The 18,232-nt window shown below is 34.5% G+C and overlaps 2 protein-coding genes across 2 annotated transcripts; one reads left to right on the top strand and one right to left on the bottom strand.

Moving 5' to 3' along the window:
• The first annotated feature begins 16 nt into the window (after positions 1–16).
• LOC149482580 (uncharacterized) lies at positions 17–8,545 on the top strand. Its single transcript, XM_089703430.1, has 5 exons — positions 17–559; positions 923–1,067; positions 1,603–1,811; positions 7,235–7,420; positions 8,004–8,545. Exons 1-5 carry the CDS (start codon positions 494–496, stop codon positions 8,235–8,237), a joined length of 840 nt encoding a protein of 279 aa, XP_089559556.1. The 5' UTR covers positions 17–493; the 3' UTR covers positions 8,238–8,545.
• Positions 8,546–9,620: 1,075 nt separating this feature from the next.
• Positions 9,621–13,728, bottom strand: LOC149482579 (uncharacterized). Its single transcript, XM_089703586.1, has 2 exons — positions 10,674–13,728; positions 9,621–9,626 (listed from the first exon to the last, which is right to left on the bottom strand). The coding sequence occupies exons 1-2, from the start codon at positions 12,603–12,605 to the stop codon at positions 9,621–9,623; spliced, it is 1,938 nt and encodes a 645-aa protein (XP_089559712.1). The 5' UTR covers positions 12,606–13,728.
• Positions 13,729–18,232: the final 4,504 nt, after the last annotated feature.

The following is an 18,232-nucleotide window of genomic DNA, read 5'->3' as shown; positions in this document are numbered from 1 at the left end:
CGGTAGTATTGATTATCTATGCATCGAATTCTACTTCGCTTAAAATTGTTTATGTCAGTCATCTCTAGATTTATGGTTTACATATTATTCTGAAGATTTTCTTTTAAAATATTAACTATTTAATAATAAATTACTATTACTTAATAATTATAAATATGCTAAAATTCAATTCAATATTCAGTTTAACATTTTCCATTCCATAATCCATGGTATTATATTTTATCTTTGGCAGAGGCAGAATAGTTAACAGATACAAAAACAATTTCCAGCTTTCAGGCTTCAGCTTTGAGTTTTGATTTGACCTAAATTAAAATATGCAAAGGAAATGGCAATGGGAGTTTACAAAATAAATAAAAAGTAATTTAAGTTACAATTTTGCATAGTTTGAGCAAGTTTCCACTTGTCTGGAGGTTAGCTTTGCTATAAAAATCGAAAAGAATACGAAATACATAAACTGTAAGCTTCCCGTGCAAAGGTATCGTTTACATAAAACATGGGCATGTCTAAGTGTTATTCCTTGATGAAATGTTTGTTAATACTCTTCAATGTGATATTTTTGGTAAGTCCCTTGATATATTTACCTTGTTTGTTTCATGAAATGTATGATCTTACAATATAAGAAAGATAATGGCTTATTTTTACATGAATATTAAAAACTGTCAACAATGTAAACATTGTATATGTACCTACAGCTAGTACTAAAAGTAGGTATAATGTCCAGAATAAACCAGAATAGTTAAAATAAAAATATAATTATATTATTAAAAAGGTATTAAGGCAAAAATTAATATATTTCTTAAATATTAATTATTTTACAAAATTTAACTTCTAGCCATTTATAGTTAGGTTCAATATAGTTTTCTTTTCAGTAGGTAATTAATGAAGTTGGTAAGTTGTTAGTAAATATTTGCAAAAATTCCAGTGTGTGGGTGTAGGCACATGTGCATTTGCCGGGTGGGCTCTGTGGGACGGTCGCGCAACTGAGACAGGTTCAGGGAAGGCCGGCCTCGGAGCCCTGGCCATTTGGGGCTTGACTCTCACCCTCGGAGCTATCACAGCACTTGCAGGTATGAAATGCATTATAATTTAATTTATTAAGTTTTTCACAATTTATAAACAATACAGAAAAATTAAGAAGAAAGCATGTTGAGCCAGTAACTTTTACTTCTACCATAGCGTAGGTATTTCTTATATATTTTTAAGTTTCAACCAACACATTTGTCTGTTGGAATTATAAGTGATATAATAATATAATGACAAAATAATTGACTTTAAATTGAAAGCTTTCTTTAATTTGATATTTTGATTTTATGGCATATGGCTCGCATATTCTGTCAATACGGGGCAATGCCTTGACCAACTGGGTGATGCTGTCAGAGCAATTGAATTTATTCTACTCTTTCAATTTTATGTGTCTAAGCTAAGTTGTAATTGTTGAAATGGTTTTTTACAATTTTATGAAGTTAGAAAGGAAATATTTTTATTGAGGATCATGTGTTGCGAGCCAAATGTTGCCTTGTGAACGCGGCTCGAAACAAAGTCTCCAGCGTCAATTCCGATCAGCTGTCGCTCAACAAAAGTTGGTTCGGGGGGGGTGTGCAGGCGCGGTGCGCGGGTCGGCGTCGCTGCTGGCGGCGGCGTTCGCGCTGCTGGCGCTGAGCGCGGTGGCGGAGGGCGCGGCGGCGTGGTGGGGCGCCGCGCACCTGCCCGCGCTGCGCCGCGCGCTGGCCGACCGCCTCGCGCACACCGTGCGGCACGACTACGGCCGCCTGCCCGCCAGCACGCACGTCGTCGACGCGCTGCAGGCTGGGGTCAGTACACCTGCACATCGCATTGGAACTAATCCAGACAAATGCTATCATTTTAAACTTGTTTTGTCGTTATCGCCATTAACCTGTCGACAGAGGTTCACAGGCAATAAATACATAAAATATTTGGTCATTTGTACAAGTGTCTGCAGGGATGTAAAGTAGTAACATTGACACTTTCACACACGACACTAGCTTTCCGACAGCGGCTTTACCCGCGTAGTCAAATAAAAATCGTGGGATTTACGGGATATGCCCTTCTTAAGAGCTCAAGCTATCTCTGAACCAAATTAGCAGTACTTTTTGAGATTAGCCCGGACATACATACAGACAAACAGACAAAAATTCTAAAAAAAAAAATTTTGCCTTCTCGATATCTATTGTAGATCACGCCCCAAGTATTCTTTTTTAAAAATATTCAATGTATAGTTTTGTCTTTGCTACGATTTTATTATAGTTATGTATGTATTGTAGTTATTTTATTATTATAGATAGCCGCCCGCGGCTTCGCCCGCGTTTTCAAAGGAAAACCCGCATAGTTCCCGTTCCCGTGGGGTTTCCGGGATAAAACCTACCCTATGTGTTAATCCAAGTTACCTTATATATGTGTGCTAAATTTCATTGTAATCGGTTCAGTAGTATTTGCGTGGAAGAGTAAGAATAAGAAACACACACACACACATCCTCACAAACTTTCGCATTTATAATATTAGTAGGATTAAAACTGCTTTTTACATTATCTCTCTGATTATTTTTTTTAATTTATCGATCACAAATTAAATACTTAATTAAATAAATAATAATATTACCTTCACAATCGCCTAACAACGGTTTAGAGCAATCTTCCGTATCCTCTCCCATCTCACGGAACCGTTGTATTAAGTTCTCTTCTGAATTATTTCTGAGAAACACGAAATATGTATGTATAAGGTTATTTATTGTGCATACCATGTTTAAATATAAATTTATAGTTGAATCGTTTCTATCGCCTTAAATACGTATTTTATCATAATTTATTTATGATATTATTTTTTATTGACTTATCGAAATTTTCCTGACATAGAAATTTTCCCCACAAAGAGAAATTTTCCTGACGTATAGAAATTCTCCTGTCTTATCGAAATTTTCCCGACTTATGGATTTTTCCTGACTTATAGAAATTTTTGCGGCAAAGAGAAATGTTCCTCACGTATAGAAATTTTCCTGGCTTATAGAATTTTTCCTGACGTATAGAAATTTTCTTGGCGTATATAATTTTTCCTGACTTATACAAATTTTCCTGACATATAAAAAATTTCCTGGCTTATATAATTTTTCCTGACGTATATAAATTTTCCGGACTTATGGAAATTTTCCTTTCTTATAGAAATTTTCCCGACTTATGGAATTTTCCCTGACGTATAGAAATTTTCCTGGCTTATAGAAATTTTCCCGGCTTATAAAAATTTTCCCGACGCATAGAAATTTTCCTGACGTATTAAAATTTTCCTGGCTTATCGAATTTTTCCTGACGTATAGAAATTTTCCGGACTTATGGAAATTTTCCTTTCTTATAGAAATTTTCCCGACGTATCGTAATTTTCCCGACTTATGGATTTTTCCTGGCGTATAGAAATTTTCCTCACTTATAGAAATTTTCCTGACGTATAGAAATTTTCCTGGCTTCTAGAATTTTTCCATACGTTAGAAATTTTCCCGACTTATGGAATTTTTCCTGACGTATAGAAATTTTCCGGACTTATGGAAATTTTCCTTTCTTATAGAAATTTTCCCGACCATAGAAATCTAAATAACAAGACACTAGAAGTCGTAAGCGCGCGTGACCTTGTCGCCACTCAGGTGACTTTCACATCACCAGTGTGTTCGTCACAGTTCAGTTGCTATGGAGACGTATGTGTGTAAACATGGTGTGTTTCAGCATTTCCCATTGCGGAAATTCTTCCACAAGTTGTAATTATACTAATAAAGGAATAATATTTCATCGGTAAATATTTTTTTTTAGAAATAATGCCGTTTTTCCTTAAAATTATAGAATATTTACAAGTATTACGAGTGTCACCATAGTAATCGAAATAACAATGAATGACACAGTTTCAACCTTATTGGAGCAAAAAGAAACAAAACGTCTCATATACTTAGGGATGTTATTCTAAAATAAACCGTAAATTCGTGCGTAAGGATACATATTAAAAAGCTTAATTTAATATTTAATTTAGTTTTCACTAAAATCAAGTTGTCCAATAAAAGGCATAGTTTACTTGTGTGTATTGTTTAGCTATCGGTTTAAATGTGTTGATTTTGGTGACAGCGGTTTTCATACGAATTATGACATTATAGCACTTCTATGTGTCTTGTTATTTAGATTTCTATGTTCCCGACTTATCGTAATTTTCCCGACTTATGGATTTTTCCTGACGTATAGAAATTTTCCTGGCTTATAGAATTTATCCTGACGTATAGAAATTTTCCTGGCTTATAGAATTTTTCCTGACGGTTAGAAATTTTCCTGGCTTATAGAAATTTTTCTGGCTAATAGAATTTTTCTTGGCGTATAGAAATTTTCCTGACGTATAGAAATTTTGCTGGCTTATAGAAATTTTCCCGACGCATAGAAATTTTCCTGGCTTATAGAAATTTTCCTGGCTTATAGAATTTTTCCTGACGGATAGACATTTTCCTGTCTTATCGAAATTTTCCTGACGTATAGAGATTTTCCTTGTTTACCTATAGAAATTTTCCTGGTGTATATAAATTTTCCTTTCTTATGGAAATTTTCCAGCTGATAGAAATTTTCCTTTCATGAACTATATCATCATCATCATTTTTATTGAAAACAATATTCTTATATTTTTCTTTGCCCGTGGATTCCCCTGATGTTAAATTCGCATTAGTATGAGTCGTTTCACCGCTGTCAAAAGTTACCCATGGCCATATCACTTTAAAACGAATACAATCATTTCATTCATACAGTTTATACTGTCAGTTCATACAATTTATACTGACTTCTCTAGTGCGTTTGATGTGGTGCAGCATGATGTCCTTCTATTGAAACTTGAATCTCTCGGCATACATGGATCATTGCTTGCTTGGCTAACCAGTTACTTAAAAAATAGAATACAGAGTGTGGCGGTAAAAGGATATGTGTCCAACTGTTACATATCTGACTCAGGTGTACCTCAAGGGTCACATCTGGGGCCAATATTATTTACGATTTTTATTAATGATCTATGTTCTGTTTTCAAAAAAAGTAATTATTCTGTTTTTGCCGATGATTTAAAATTATTTAAAACTATAAAAACACAACATGATATCTCAGATTTACAAATGGATCTTAATAGGTTGGAAGATTGGTGTAATAAAAACGGTATGATAATTAATGCTAAAAAATGTTTCTTCTTACAACTCTCCCGAAAAAAGAAACCAATTCTAGCATCTTACGTCATTAATGGTCAGAATATAGAAACTGGTAATGAGATCCGCGACTTAGGAATCCTAGTTGATAGTAAACTAAATTTTTGCCCACACATTGATGCTATCGTTAAAAAGGCCAGTAGATTGTTAGGTTTTCTTAAAAGAAACACAAAATGCTTTAAATCAAAGACCAAAATTTTACTCTTTAATTCATTAGTTAGAAGCCATTTAGAATATGCAAGTGTAGTTTGGAATCCGTTCTATGCTGTTCACTCTCAAAGAATTGAAAACATTCAGCGTATATTTACCAGACATATAGCTTTACTTTCACCAGGAATTTCACACAGATCGCCTTATGAATATCGATTATCATTCTTCAAAATGATTTCACTTCGTAATCGTAGATTGTTGCGCGATACTATGTTCCTGTTTAAAATCCTCAGAAATATAAATCATAGCCCGCAAATCTTAAGTCTAGTTAGGTTTGCTGTTCCAAATAAATTACCACGTTATCCTGTTTTTAAAGTTTTTGACCTTCCAAATTATCGTAATAATGTTGGTAGAAACTCTCCAGTAACTCGTATATGTAGTACTTTTAATGACCTATGTAAGTCGTTGGGTGGTATAATAGACATAAATTTTGATTCACTTGTAGTTTTTCGCAAAAAAATTACTAAATTCTTGTTTGGTACAAAAATTCAGTAAAAAAAAATGTTTAACGATTTACATATTTATTTTTATTTTTGTAATTAAATTTATTTAAGCACTTAAAATAACAGTAACGTAATTATATGTATAAGTTTTCTTGTGCATACCTGTAATTGGTGTATACATCACATTAATATTCGTTAGTTGTTAAGATCTAATTGTTATAATTTTTATGTGTACTCTGTTGGTATGTCTAAATAAATAAAAAAAAAAAAAAAAAAAACGAATAAACACACTTTCGCATTTATAATATTACTAGAGGTCCGCCCCGGCTTCGCCCGTGGTACATATTTCGCAATAAAAAGTAGCCTATGTCCTTTCTCGGGTATCAAAATATGTATCTCCATACCAAATTTCATGCAAATTGGTTCAGTAGTTTAGGCGTGATTGAGTAACAGACAGACAGACAGAGTTACTTTCGCATTTATAATTATAAACATATATGTATGGATAATACATATGATAAACATTTCGTTTCATTTACTAGAAAGCTTCCGCTGCTAAATCTCATTACATCATTCAATATTGTAGCAATGTTAATCTGCCCACAGATAAAGTTGATCTCTAAAACAGACACTATTATATCTACATACTACAGAAAACAAGGAGTAAAGTAATACAATATGTTAACTATTCTATTCAGTGGACTGTAGTTGGAGTCTTTTGTGTTGGTTCTAGTTTCGTAACCGACGGCCGCGCCCGCTAGGTGCTGCGGCGTGTTTGCCATAAATTGTTAGCTGATGTTTATCGTCATTCCATTTTTAGCTTTTATGGCTCATTTCTGCTGCAACTCGCCAGGAAGTTGTGTTTATGTGTCGTGCTTTCACCTCTTTAACAATAATAGCATGGGATAAACATTCCCTTTGTTCTTAACCGTGCCGTAAGTGTAGTTCATTTTGATGATATTCTAGTTAAGAAGTTTTATAAATAGTCATTCATTTTATATATTTTAAAATACTAACATTGTACAATTAAGCTATATTAAAATTCATATTTAAATGATGGATATAAACTTAATTTATTATAACATTTTGAATTGGTTTTAGACCATAGGTTATTGTGGTAGGTACGGTTTTTATAAAGTATGTGAATATACGTTTTTCATTAAGAGAGACATTGAAATGAAATTAATGAATGAAATTATACTTTTTTGTACTCCATAAATACAGTTAAGGGACATTGCTACTAATTCTTGATAGTTAATTTTGTAGCGAAAGCAATATCATGTTTTATAGCATTTCTACATGTGACCATTTAAATCTATATTGGTTTTATATTTATTTAAACGTATTTTCCATCCATTCCAGTTGGAATGTTGCGGGTCGAGCAGTGCTCGCGACTGGCAGCACTCCGCGTGGGGCGCGGCGGAGGCGCTGGCCGCGGGGGAGCGGGGCGCGGGGGGCGCGGGGGAGGGGGGGCAAGGGGATGATACGTTGGACCTCAGTGTGGCCGCTGAACCCACGTACTACTATGTGCCCGAGTCGTGCTGTGTGGTGAGTTACTATTGCTAGTGTACAGAAGATAGTTATTTTGTTTAGTGATTATTTTGACTCGATAAATTACGAATTAAAATCAAGTTTTTTGTTTGATACACATATTTTATGATTTTGTTCTATATATAGTATGTTTTTAAATTGTGTGTAATGTTATAAAGTATTAAGTGTATTCGTACATTTTGATTAGTTTATGGTCCTTCGAGACGGATTATTTGAAGACAAGATATGACTTTTTATAGCATGCTCTTTTTTGTGGTTAGTTTTGATCGTCAAAAAAGCTTTTGTTTATCGTTTCATTAGATTAAAAGACGATCCATGCATATTTGATGGTAGAGTGGAAAATGAAGTATTTTTAAAATGCAAATGTTTGCTTACAGATATATGCTTTTAATGTAATCAACAAATGAACAGACTCACGTTATGTGGTAATCGAGGTTGTATTAAAAGTTTATTTATTTATTTGGAGATCTTACAGAAACAATTATTAAAGGCGTATACATAAAATAATGTTGTTGTTCAAAATGCTCTCTAATAAGCTTATCAGTTTTATTCAAGTAAAAGCATGAATGTGTGGTTGCAGAGTCCCTCGGACGTAGCGGCGTGCGGCTTGGCGCGGCGCGTGGCGGCGGCGTCGGGCGGCGCGGCGGGGCTGCACGCGGCGGGGTGCGGCGCGCGCGCGGCCGCCGCGCTGGGCGCCGCCGCGCGCGCGCCGCTGGCCGCCGCCGCCGCGCTGCTGGCCGCGCACGCCGCCGCGCTGCTGCTGGCGCTGGCGCTGTGCCTGCGCGCGCGCCCGCCGCCCGGCTACAAGGCCTAACCGAGCCGAGTGCACACGCGCGCAAGGAGGGAGTACGACGTGTAGTGGCCGCACGCTCACACGTACACGCGCAGAGAGTACAACATATAGGGCGTGCGTACTCGTCACACTCACACATACATTGTGCGTATGACACATAGTGCGTGTCTACACTCACACATGATGCACATTGCGCACGCGCACGACACGTCGTACTCATACATACACGCAAATACACCCGCACATGAGTAGCGCTCGTACATACAAAAGATTCATACGCGTAATACAAACAGCCCGCGTCTATTCGCAACGTCGATCACACATATGCATTGTACCGAGAACATCACACCGTGCGCCCCTCATACCATACAATCACAACACATACACAGTACGCACATTATGTCCGAAATACACAGGCTGGCGCCTGATATAAAACAGTATTTTTTTCATTTTATTATAGCAATGTTCAAAAATAATATTTGATTATTGATACAAAATTGGACACAATTATTGAAGATAAAATTTGTACCTCTTTACCACGGTGTGTTCTATGTGAATCTTAAAAATAAATGATATTTCTCAATACCCTTATACAAATAATAAATTTGTGTGAATCCAATACTCGAATAAGATCAAATATTATATAAGAATTTATGACAAAAAACCAGGGTCTAACGATATCTCTCATAAGTAAAAACAATTTCCTTGCATTATATTGTGCATCTCTAATTTACAAGTGTGACATGTTTTTTTTTTTATATTTTGAACGATTTTTAATGAAACGTAAAGACATCACAATTAATAAGACCATTTTTTATGTAATAAGAAAATGCCTTAAAATTTAATTATTAACTGGGTTATATGTATAAATACACAATAAATATTTTTTATTTATTTATTTATTTATTTATTTATACAAAACCATTCCTATCATTACAGTTTACCCAATGCGATAGGGAGGTCAAATTTACAATACAATTTTTCATTAATACAAAAAGAAAAAAAAATACATTAATTAAGATTATAATATACAACCGCTACAATTATGTTTGAAATTCTAGTCAAATATTATAATGATTAATACATTATATATAAAGCTGAATAATTCATATTTTTTAATAATGTCAAATTTAAAACATATTAAATTAAAAGTTAAAAACTAAATTTAATTCAAAAACGCAATATTAGTACATAATATAATATAACATAACAGTATCACAACATTGATTTAAGTACACTTAATACAGTTTTAGATAATTTCCAATTGAAAACATAATAATATTCCATTAATAGTCAGAAAATAAAATTCATTTATAAATCCAATATTAAAATAATAAAACAATAAAAATACATCAATTTAAATAAAGCCACTCATTTCTCAACAATTTAAATAAGTTGTAAAATCTAACACTGTATAATATATGTTAGATTTTGGGACTAGGAGTAAGCAATAAAATTTAAAATAATCTTTGTCAATTCACTCAAATTATTTGAAAAAATGTCAGACTTACTGTGCACCTCATTGACAACATGGATGGCCTTTGTCAAAGGGGCTCTAGACAGTAAATTAGTTCTGGCCTGGGGAACAAGTAAAAGCGGCGGGCTTCGACGTTTCCATACATATGCGTCCGGTACACAGAAACTAATGCTTCGTAAAACTTGCGGGTTCTGGTCTTTGCCCCGTAGTATACGTATCAGTATCAGTGCAAGTTGGCACTCCCTTCGCACTTTTAAATCGTAATATCCTACCATTCCGAGAACAAAAAGAGTAGGATACTGCAAAGGATAATATGGGTACACTGCATAAAGTTTCATGTATAAATATCTTAAAAATTTATTTTGAATTCGCTCCAACATAAACGAATATTTTTGTTCATACGGAGCCCATACAACTGAACCATATTCAAGATGGCTTCTTACCAGTGCATTATATAGTGATTTGATAGTTCCGATATCGCTAAATTCCCGTGATTGTCGCAATATAAAACCTAGGTTCCTATAAGCCTTTTTGCAAATGTTTACAATATGATCAGAGAATGTTAAATCAGAGTTGAAGTATATCCCTAGATCTCGTATTTGAGAGACTCGCTCTATGCAACTCGACTCAATATTATATTGGTGAAGTAGCGGTGTTCGAGTGCGAGTGAAACTCATTACATAGCATTTAGTTGTATTAAAATAAAGTTTATTGCTCTGACCCCATTGAACAATTCTATTAATGTCGTTCTGTAAAAGTTTACAATCCATATAGTTTTTCACATTCATGAATAATTTTAAGTCATCCGCAAATAGTAAGCAGGTCCCGTGTTTAATCACTTCCGGTAAATCATTAATCATTAATAAGAATCCAAGAGGTCCTAAATTACTTCCCTGGCTCACGCCTGACCTAGTGTAATATGGTTCAGATAGAAAGCCTTTGTAATCTACATATTGTTGCCGATCTCTCATGTAACTCACAAAGAATTCTAATAGCTTTGGGGTGTATCCTACTTCAGCAAATTTTTTTAAGAGGATGTCATTATCGACTGTGTCGAACGCCTTTCGAAAATCAAAATATGCAACATCCACCTGGCCTCCAGCATCCACCGCCGGGATCAACTGAGTCATGAAACTTAGGAGGTTTGTGGCAGTGCTGCACGCTGGCCGGAACCCATGTTGCTCGTCCGAAAGCATTGGTCTGATTTGCTGCTGTATTCGACTATGGAGGGCTGCCTCAAATACCTTCGCAGGTGTCGACAATACAGCCACGGGCCTATAATCTCTTACACTGGATCCAGTTTTATTTTTGGGAACCGGGATGACACGTGTTATTTTCCAACGGACCGGGAAAGTAGCAGATTTTAAACAAATATTAAATATATAGAGAAGGGGTTCGACTAACACTCTGCTGCAATCCTTGAACAGAAAAGCAGGTATACCATCAGGCCCTGCAGAATGCTTTGGCTTCAAATGTTTTAGCGCATCACTTACATCTTTTTGGCTAAAAGCCTCCACATGCACTCGTGCGCAAGATACTCCACTGGTCGCCGCCGCCGCCGCCGCCGCCTTGGCATCTAATCGTGGTGGTACGCTGCTATACACAGACTCAAAAAATTTCGCAAATTGTGCAGCACATTCCCCATCGTCTAAATGTTTGTTATCCTCTATAATGACTGGTTGATTCGGCGTGCCTCGTTTAGACCGGATATATTGCCATAAAGATTTCGGATCCCTTTTGAACTGTTTTTGAATTTTATCCCTATGCAGTTTATGGGCAGTCTCTATTGCTGTTTTTATTCTAGATCTATATGCAGCAAATGCATCATAATCGGTTTTTAGTTTGGATATTTTATATTTTCTATGTAACCTAGCCTTAACTTTAATGTCATGTATAATATTTTTCGTGTACCACTCCGGATATTTATATCTCATATTTGTTTTGAATTGTTTTTTCTTGGGAACACATCTATCAAAAATATCATACACTTTCGCATAAAAAAAATCTAGCGCCTGTTCTACACCTTCCATTTTATATAAAGGATCCCACTCAGTAGACGTTAAAAGTGCGTACATCAATTGAAAATCAGCCTTATAAAAGTTCCATTGTAATCGGTCATTTGTGAACCCGGCGGAGGCGGGCTGGGTGGTGGGGGCGGCAGCAGCGCTCGCTGCAGAGGCGCGCGCGCGCAGCCGCACCGTCAGCGGTGGATGATACGCGTCCGCAGGCACTAAAACTTCATCCGCTGCAACTACCTCAATTCCATCGCTAAAACCCGAGCACAGAACCAAATCCAACTGTCGACCTAAACAATTACATGTTGAATTTTTTTGAGTGAATTGACAATAAGTCATAAAATATTCATAATAATTATTTATATTTATTGAACTAGAATACAGATTAAAGTCACCTAACACAATAACTTTTTCATATTTACAACATAATTCCTCAATTTTCTTAAATAATACCATATACTCATTTTCTGAACTACTTGGAGGAATATATACAACACAACATAAAAATAACATTTTATTACCTAAATGTACAGTTGCACAAACCATCTCGAACACGCAGGAGTCTATCGCGACGCCGGGCGCGCGCACCTCACGTAGCTCCAACCGCTGTGTGGCCACGAGAAATACGCCGCCTTGCTTGCGTCCGTCATTGCGGTCGCAACGTAGAATTTGATATCCGGGGGGAATAATTTCTCTATCTTGTATAGACGGACTACACCCAGATTCAGTTATAGCAAAGAGATCTGCATTCAATAATTCAATATTCACTCTAAATTTATCCAATTTCGTACGTAAACCCCGTGTATTTTGATAGAATATTTCAAACTCAGAACTTGGTTTATTCATTCGCTTTTTTATTGGATTTTCGAAACCAAATCCATTCATTAAATTCAACATTTACAGGCCAAATTTCAGCTTTATTCAATTTATCAAACATCTGCTCCGGTACGCTGATAATAAAAGATGCATAATCTCTCTCGATTTTATGTTTGATTTTTTCAATTTTTATAGAAACATCAGGACCACATACCGATTGCACGTAAGAAGTTATGTTTTCAATAGTGGTATTAGAGTGTAAGCGCCACACGTGTAAATGTTTCTTACGTTCAGTGCCCTTTAACGCCACAATTGACTCGTTATTACCTTTAGTCACATAGTTCTTGGTTTGACGTCGCTGAGTATTTTTATACGGCATTGATTTAAAATTAGTATCCGCGCTTTGTTCCATCATGTGCTCATCGATTACATCCGATCCATTCATAGATAAAGCCGATAAAGTCGCAGGTTTAGTGGCCACACACTTATTTGTATTGAAAACATTCGTACTTTTAATTTGACTTGTTATTTTGTGACTTAATTTTGGGCTATTTTGCTGATGGACAGTTTCAGCGAACGAACGAGAGGAAATCAGATTTTCCATTTCGCGCGATAATTCACAATTTTGATTATTTATTTTTGTGATGATTTTATTTTCAAGTACCTTCATAATTGCAATGATATTAGTTAAATCAGTTGTTGTTTGTGTAACTACATCTTGCAAATGCTTTAGTGTTTTTTCGTGGCTATCTAGACGGGTTATTATATCAGAACGTAGTCCTCTCAACTCTTCTAGTAGCTGGAAATCCATGCAAATAGTGGTAGGAGTTAATTGTGAATTAGTGCCGCGTTTAGTGTTAACATTACTTTTTGGTGTTGTGAATACGTCTATCTTTGGATTCTCATTCCTTACCGAAATATTATCAACATTAGATTGTCTAGCATTCGAATACACACACAGAGGACATGCCCATTTTTTTTTGAATTCATGAGGAAGCTCAGTGTAGGTGGTTAATTCCATTTGAAGGCATCTGATATCATATTTTTTCTTACATTTATTGTTGGAGCATTCCAAGAATAAGTTATCAGGTATACATTCCCGACACATATTACAATTTTTTTTATTAGACATATTTATATTTGATTCACACAAAAACACTGAGACAGCTGTTAACCGTGCAATACTTTGATAGGTGGATTTCACTATTCCGGGTGAGTTTAAATCGTGGTTATGCCCTTTTCCAGACTTTTTCGTTGTATTCTCTCTCACTCTCACTTTACTTTAACTTGTGACAATTTATATGAATAGAAATACTTTATTTTGATTTTAAAACTTAATTTTTATTCTGAAGCTGATTATAACGAACGTTACGCTAACGCGCCCTCTAGCGGAAAATTCCGCTAGAGGGCGCGTTAGCGGAAAATATATCTGGCGAAGTATTATACGATCCACCGAACATTCTTTGTTAAGTTATTTGTGTATGGTTCAGTTAACTAAAGCTCTATTTAATATTGCCTTATCATTCTATTGCCAAAATAAGATACAACGACACTTAAATATAAAAACGTCATTTTAAAAATGTTACAAATTTTTATCCATAGAGAATCTTAATTAGCCAATGGAGTTGTAATATTTTTTGGCAAGAATTAACCTACCTTATAGAAGAAAGTCGAGAAAATACATTTCAAGATGGTAGAGCTTAAGTTAATAGAACTGTAAGTGAGGAGCTAAAGTTTCAGTCAACTGACTGATTTGTGTTGACACTTGTAAGGCGAGGGTACACTGGGGTTCTTCATACCATAGAGAACAGACTTAAAATTAAAAAAAAAAAATACTTTATGTAATAAATTACTATACTTAAGTGAAATCGTTTAAAAAAAATGTTGTCGAATTACACCAAAGTTTTAGCCAAAAAATCGTGATGACTGGTGATTACACGAAAACAATTAAATACGCTATAGATGATTTCAAGATGGAAACTTAAAAAAATCATAAATATAATATAAGCTACAATTCACTGCCCTGAAAGTGCTCTTTTTAATAATTAACTAACCTACGAGTCCGCGTCTAACCCGGTGTCCGCGCCCTCTGTGTCAAGTTATAATAAAAATGCATTTATTTTTGTTCCTATTTTTATATTATTTATACAATATATTTATTTACACTAAGACTAGAAACGTAAACACGATATTGCTATCATTATTATTATATTTTTTCCACAATTCACCCACCTTACAAAAACTGAAGTGTCGTCAACTTGAATAAATACGATCAGTAAAATTGATAGTAATCTAGATAGTTACAATAAGAGTGTAAAACCATTCGAGTTTTATCAAAATTTTCATATTCTACATTCTATAAATAATATATTTATATTAGAGTAATTGGAATTAATCGTTAGCTGTAAGTGGATAACCAAAACGTGTGTTAGATGTAAGTTGACATTTTATTATTGCGTATGTACTTATAGTTATATTTTAATTTTATTTATTACTAAGTCGTTTGAACTATTTACATTATACCATGTTAAATTGAATTATATTGAAGAAAAAATGTCTTTCTTCACGATTTGGATACAAGTAAATAGTTTGAATAGACTTTTTCAATAATTTGGTAATGAATACCTGATCTGAAACGAAGACTGTTCCGAATACTCCGCAACTGCCGCTGCAGCAAGACTGATTTATTTACCTTATCCGCGCGATACACAGAGTGCCTTATTTCGTCCTCATCATTATGACCATCATACTCATCATCATCATAATAATCAGAATCGTAATCATCATAATCATAATCCCGTGCTCTCACTGTAAGAATACAGCTTCCCTATAAGATAAAAGTTGAAAATCAAAATCATGAAATTGGGAGGGCGTTGATCGATAATATTATCCTTATCAGTCGCACATTCGTGCGAATACGCAGTGACTCTTGTAATTTTCCATAATCGCGCGAATGTAAGACGACATTTGCAAATGTTTTTTGCATACGTACATGAACGCAAATATTTGTATTTGCACGCAACTGAGTAAACCGCTTTATAAGACCAACTTTACAAGATTTTTTTAATCACAACAACAAATATTCCACGTATATTGTTATTATCCTGGTATATAGGTAGGTACGTTAAATTCAAGTTCATTATTCCACCATGATTTGCATAATTACGCACTCTGTGTTGACGCGTTACCTAAGTACAAATTGTTACTGATATTTTACATTATAATAAGTTGTTGTTGGTTTATAATTTAACTTATGTTTAGTTGGACTGATTTATTAATAACTGTATTACGAATATGATAACGCGCCGGCCGCATTTTGTATTTTGTGTGAATCATTTTTATCTAAATCATTAGTCATGCTGTCTGCTGATTATTTCATTGCTTTTGGATAGGATTTACAAAATTAACTGTTGACGCAAAAAAAATATTGTCGTTTATTTATCTGAGTAGTTAGTTCATGTAGTACAAAACTGATATTTTTTAAATAATATGACATAGGAAAACTTTTCCTTCCCTTACCTGAATAAATAAATAATATGTAATTAGGTAGTCTCATTGGCCGGCGTCCGAGAGTAGCTGTAGTTTCGTGTGCTAGTAACCCTTTGTAGATGTAATGCTGAATTTTCATTTAAGAAAATAATGTCGGACAAATATATTTAGTAAATAATTTATTGTTTTCTTCATTAATAGTCGTGTTTTCTTTGGTGAAGATTCAGCTGAACGCGTCGCGATTTTCGTATATTTATAATGTAAACAAACAAAATTCTAAACATGGTTGTTTGTAAAATCGAATGTAGTATAATAAGCCAATGTTCATTTACATCTAAACAATAGGAACAAGTTATTAAGTACTCTTTTAATTCTTGTAAGAATGAGATAGTATAATTAATTATTTTATAAATTATTTATAATAATATAGCCAGCACAAATCGCGACGCGTGCCACCAGTGCCATGTAGCGTGTAAAGTGTTCTAGCAGGAAGTAATTATTGTATCAACACAAATAAATGTCTTTAAATAATACAACAGCCTTTTATTGGAATTCCTATTCCTCCTTATTTTAAAAATATGTTAAGTTTTCTGTTGTTACAGACATAGATTATAAACAGTAAAAATAAGTCCTAATTTTAAGTATATATTTAATAATATTTTATATGTAGGTACACAATAACGCTTACTTACACACAAAAGTAGGAGATAGACATTGTTATGACACAAGAAACAGAAATAAAATTGAAATGCCATATTTTTCCGGCTAGCTAAAGTCAAAAATTCATTTATGGGTCAAGGCACAGGTCAAGGTATACGCTTTTACAACAGAATTCCTCATAATATTAAAGAGTTTAGTAGTTCTAAATTTAAAACTTATATAAAAAATGTACTAGTTCAGAGAGCCTATTACAGTACATATTAAGGAATATATGGACGATAAAAACCCATGGAGGGTTGTCGCGTAAAAACCACAGGACAGTTCTTTGGCATATTATGTTAATATAATAATTATTATGATGTTACATAAGTATGTAATTTGTAAAATTGTAAAACTGACATGATTAAAAAGAGCAACTATGGAGTTTCTTGCCGATTCTTCTCCGTAGATACTGCTTTCCGAATCGGTGGTAAATGTTAAAAATATGTACCAAAAATATGTAATGACGTTTCAAAAGTGCTTCTAGAAGAAGTCTAATTGAATAAATAAATGTTTGAGTTTGAGTTTAGAAAGGTGTTGCTCTACAACTAATTGACGATGTCCGTTAACCACTATTTCTTCATAGCGAAACAATACGTCGCTCATGTATTAAAACGATGAAATCAACGTAATAATATTAATATATGTAGTAGCGTAATAATGGTGAGATAATAATTTTGGAATTAAAGTTATTTGGCCACAGAGCAAATCGCCTCGCGAAGCATTTTCCGAGGAAAGCGGCGCGCGGCGCACGCGCTCATAGAGCAGCCTCTTGCGAAAAAAGCTCCGGAATTAGATGAAAAAGAGATATCTACATAATGACTTCCGTCTAAATCTTATTAATTATAATTATATATTGATACACGACAGTATCAATGTTTGACAGTCATTAACCTCGCAGTAGATATTACCAAGTACACTAGTTTACTTAGTTCCAATTAAAATGCAACACCGTACCTAATCCAATTTCTAACCTTGTTCAGATGAATTGATTCTTAAACGTAATCACACAACGAACGATCAGGGAAACCTTAACGATTAAAAAAATGTTGAAATACGGTAAAAACAATAATTAACATCGATTGTAGCACAACTATTATTCGAGATAGTATATTATGTACCTATTCGAGAGCATAAATACGACAATATTACGTGTGTTTTGCCTTGTACATAAATTGGTACATGATATACCTAATAAAGTGCAACTTATTATGATGAAATTAATGTAATTTTCGAAAGAATTATAGGTAGGTATGTACCTACTAATATTATAAACGCGAAAGTTTGTAAGCAGAGATCAGGGATGTATGGGTGTTTGTTACTCTTTCACGTAAAAACTATAGGACGTATCAGACGGATTTGGATGAAATTTTAAAGGTAAGTACCTATATATGTATAAGTTACGCATCCGAATAACACAATATGAGCTATGAAATACTTGATTTTGCACGCGAGTTAGTTCGCGGATGAAACCGCGCGACACAGCTAGGTTATTTTCCTCAAATTTTTTTAAAACCTTT

The sequence above is a fragment of the Colias philodice genome, chromosome 14, assembly GCF_061535455.1.
Source record: "Colias philodice isolate Cphi_HAF_F1 chromosome 14, ilColPhil1 Martin Lab GWU primary, whole genome shotgun sequence".
Lineage (NCBI taxonomy): Eukaryota > Metazoa > Arthropoda > Insecta > Lepidoptera > Pieridae > Colias > Colias philodice.
Note: the sequence above shows the minus strand (reverse complement) of the source record. Positions and strands in the feature narration are given on the sequence as shown.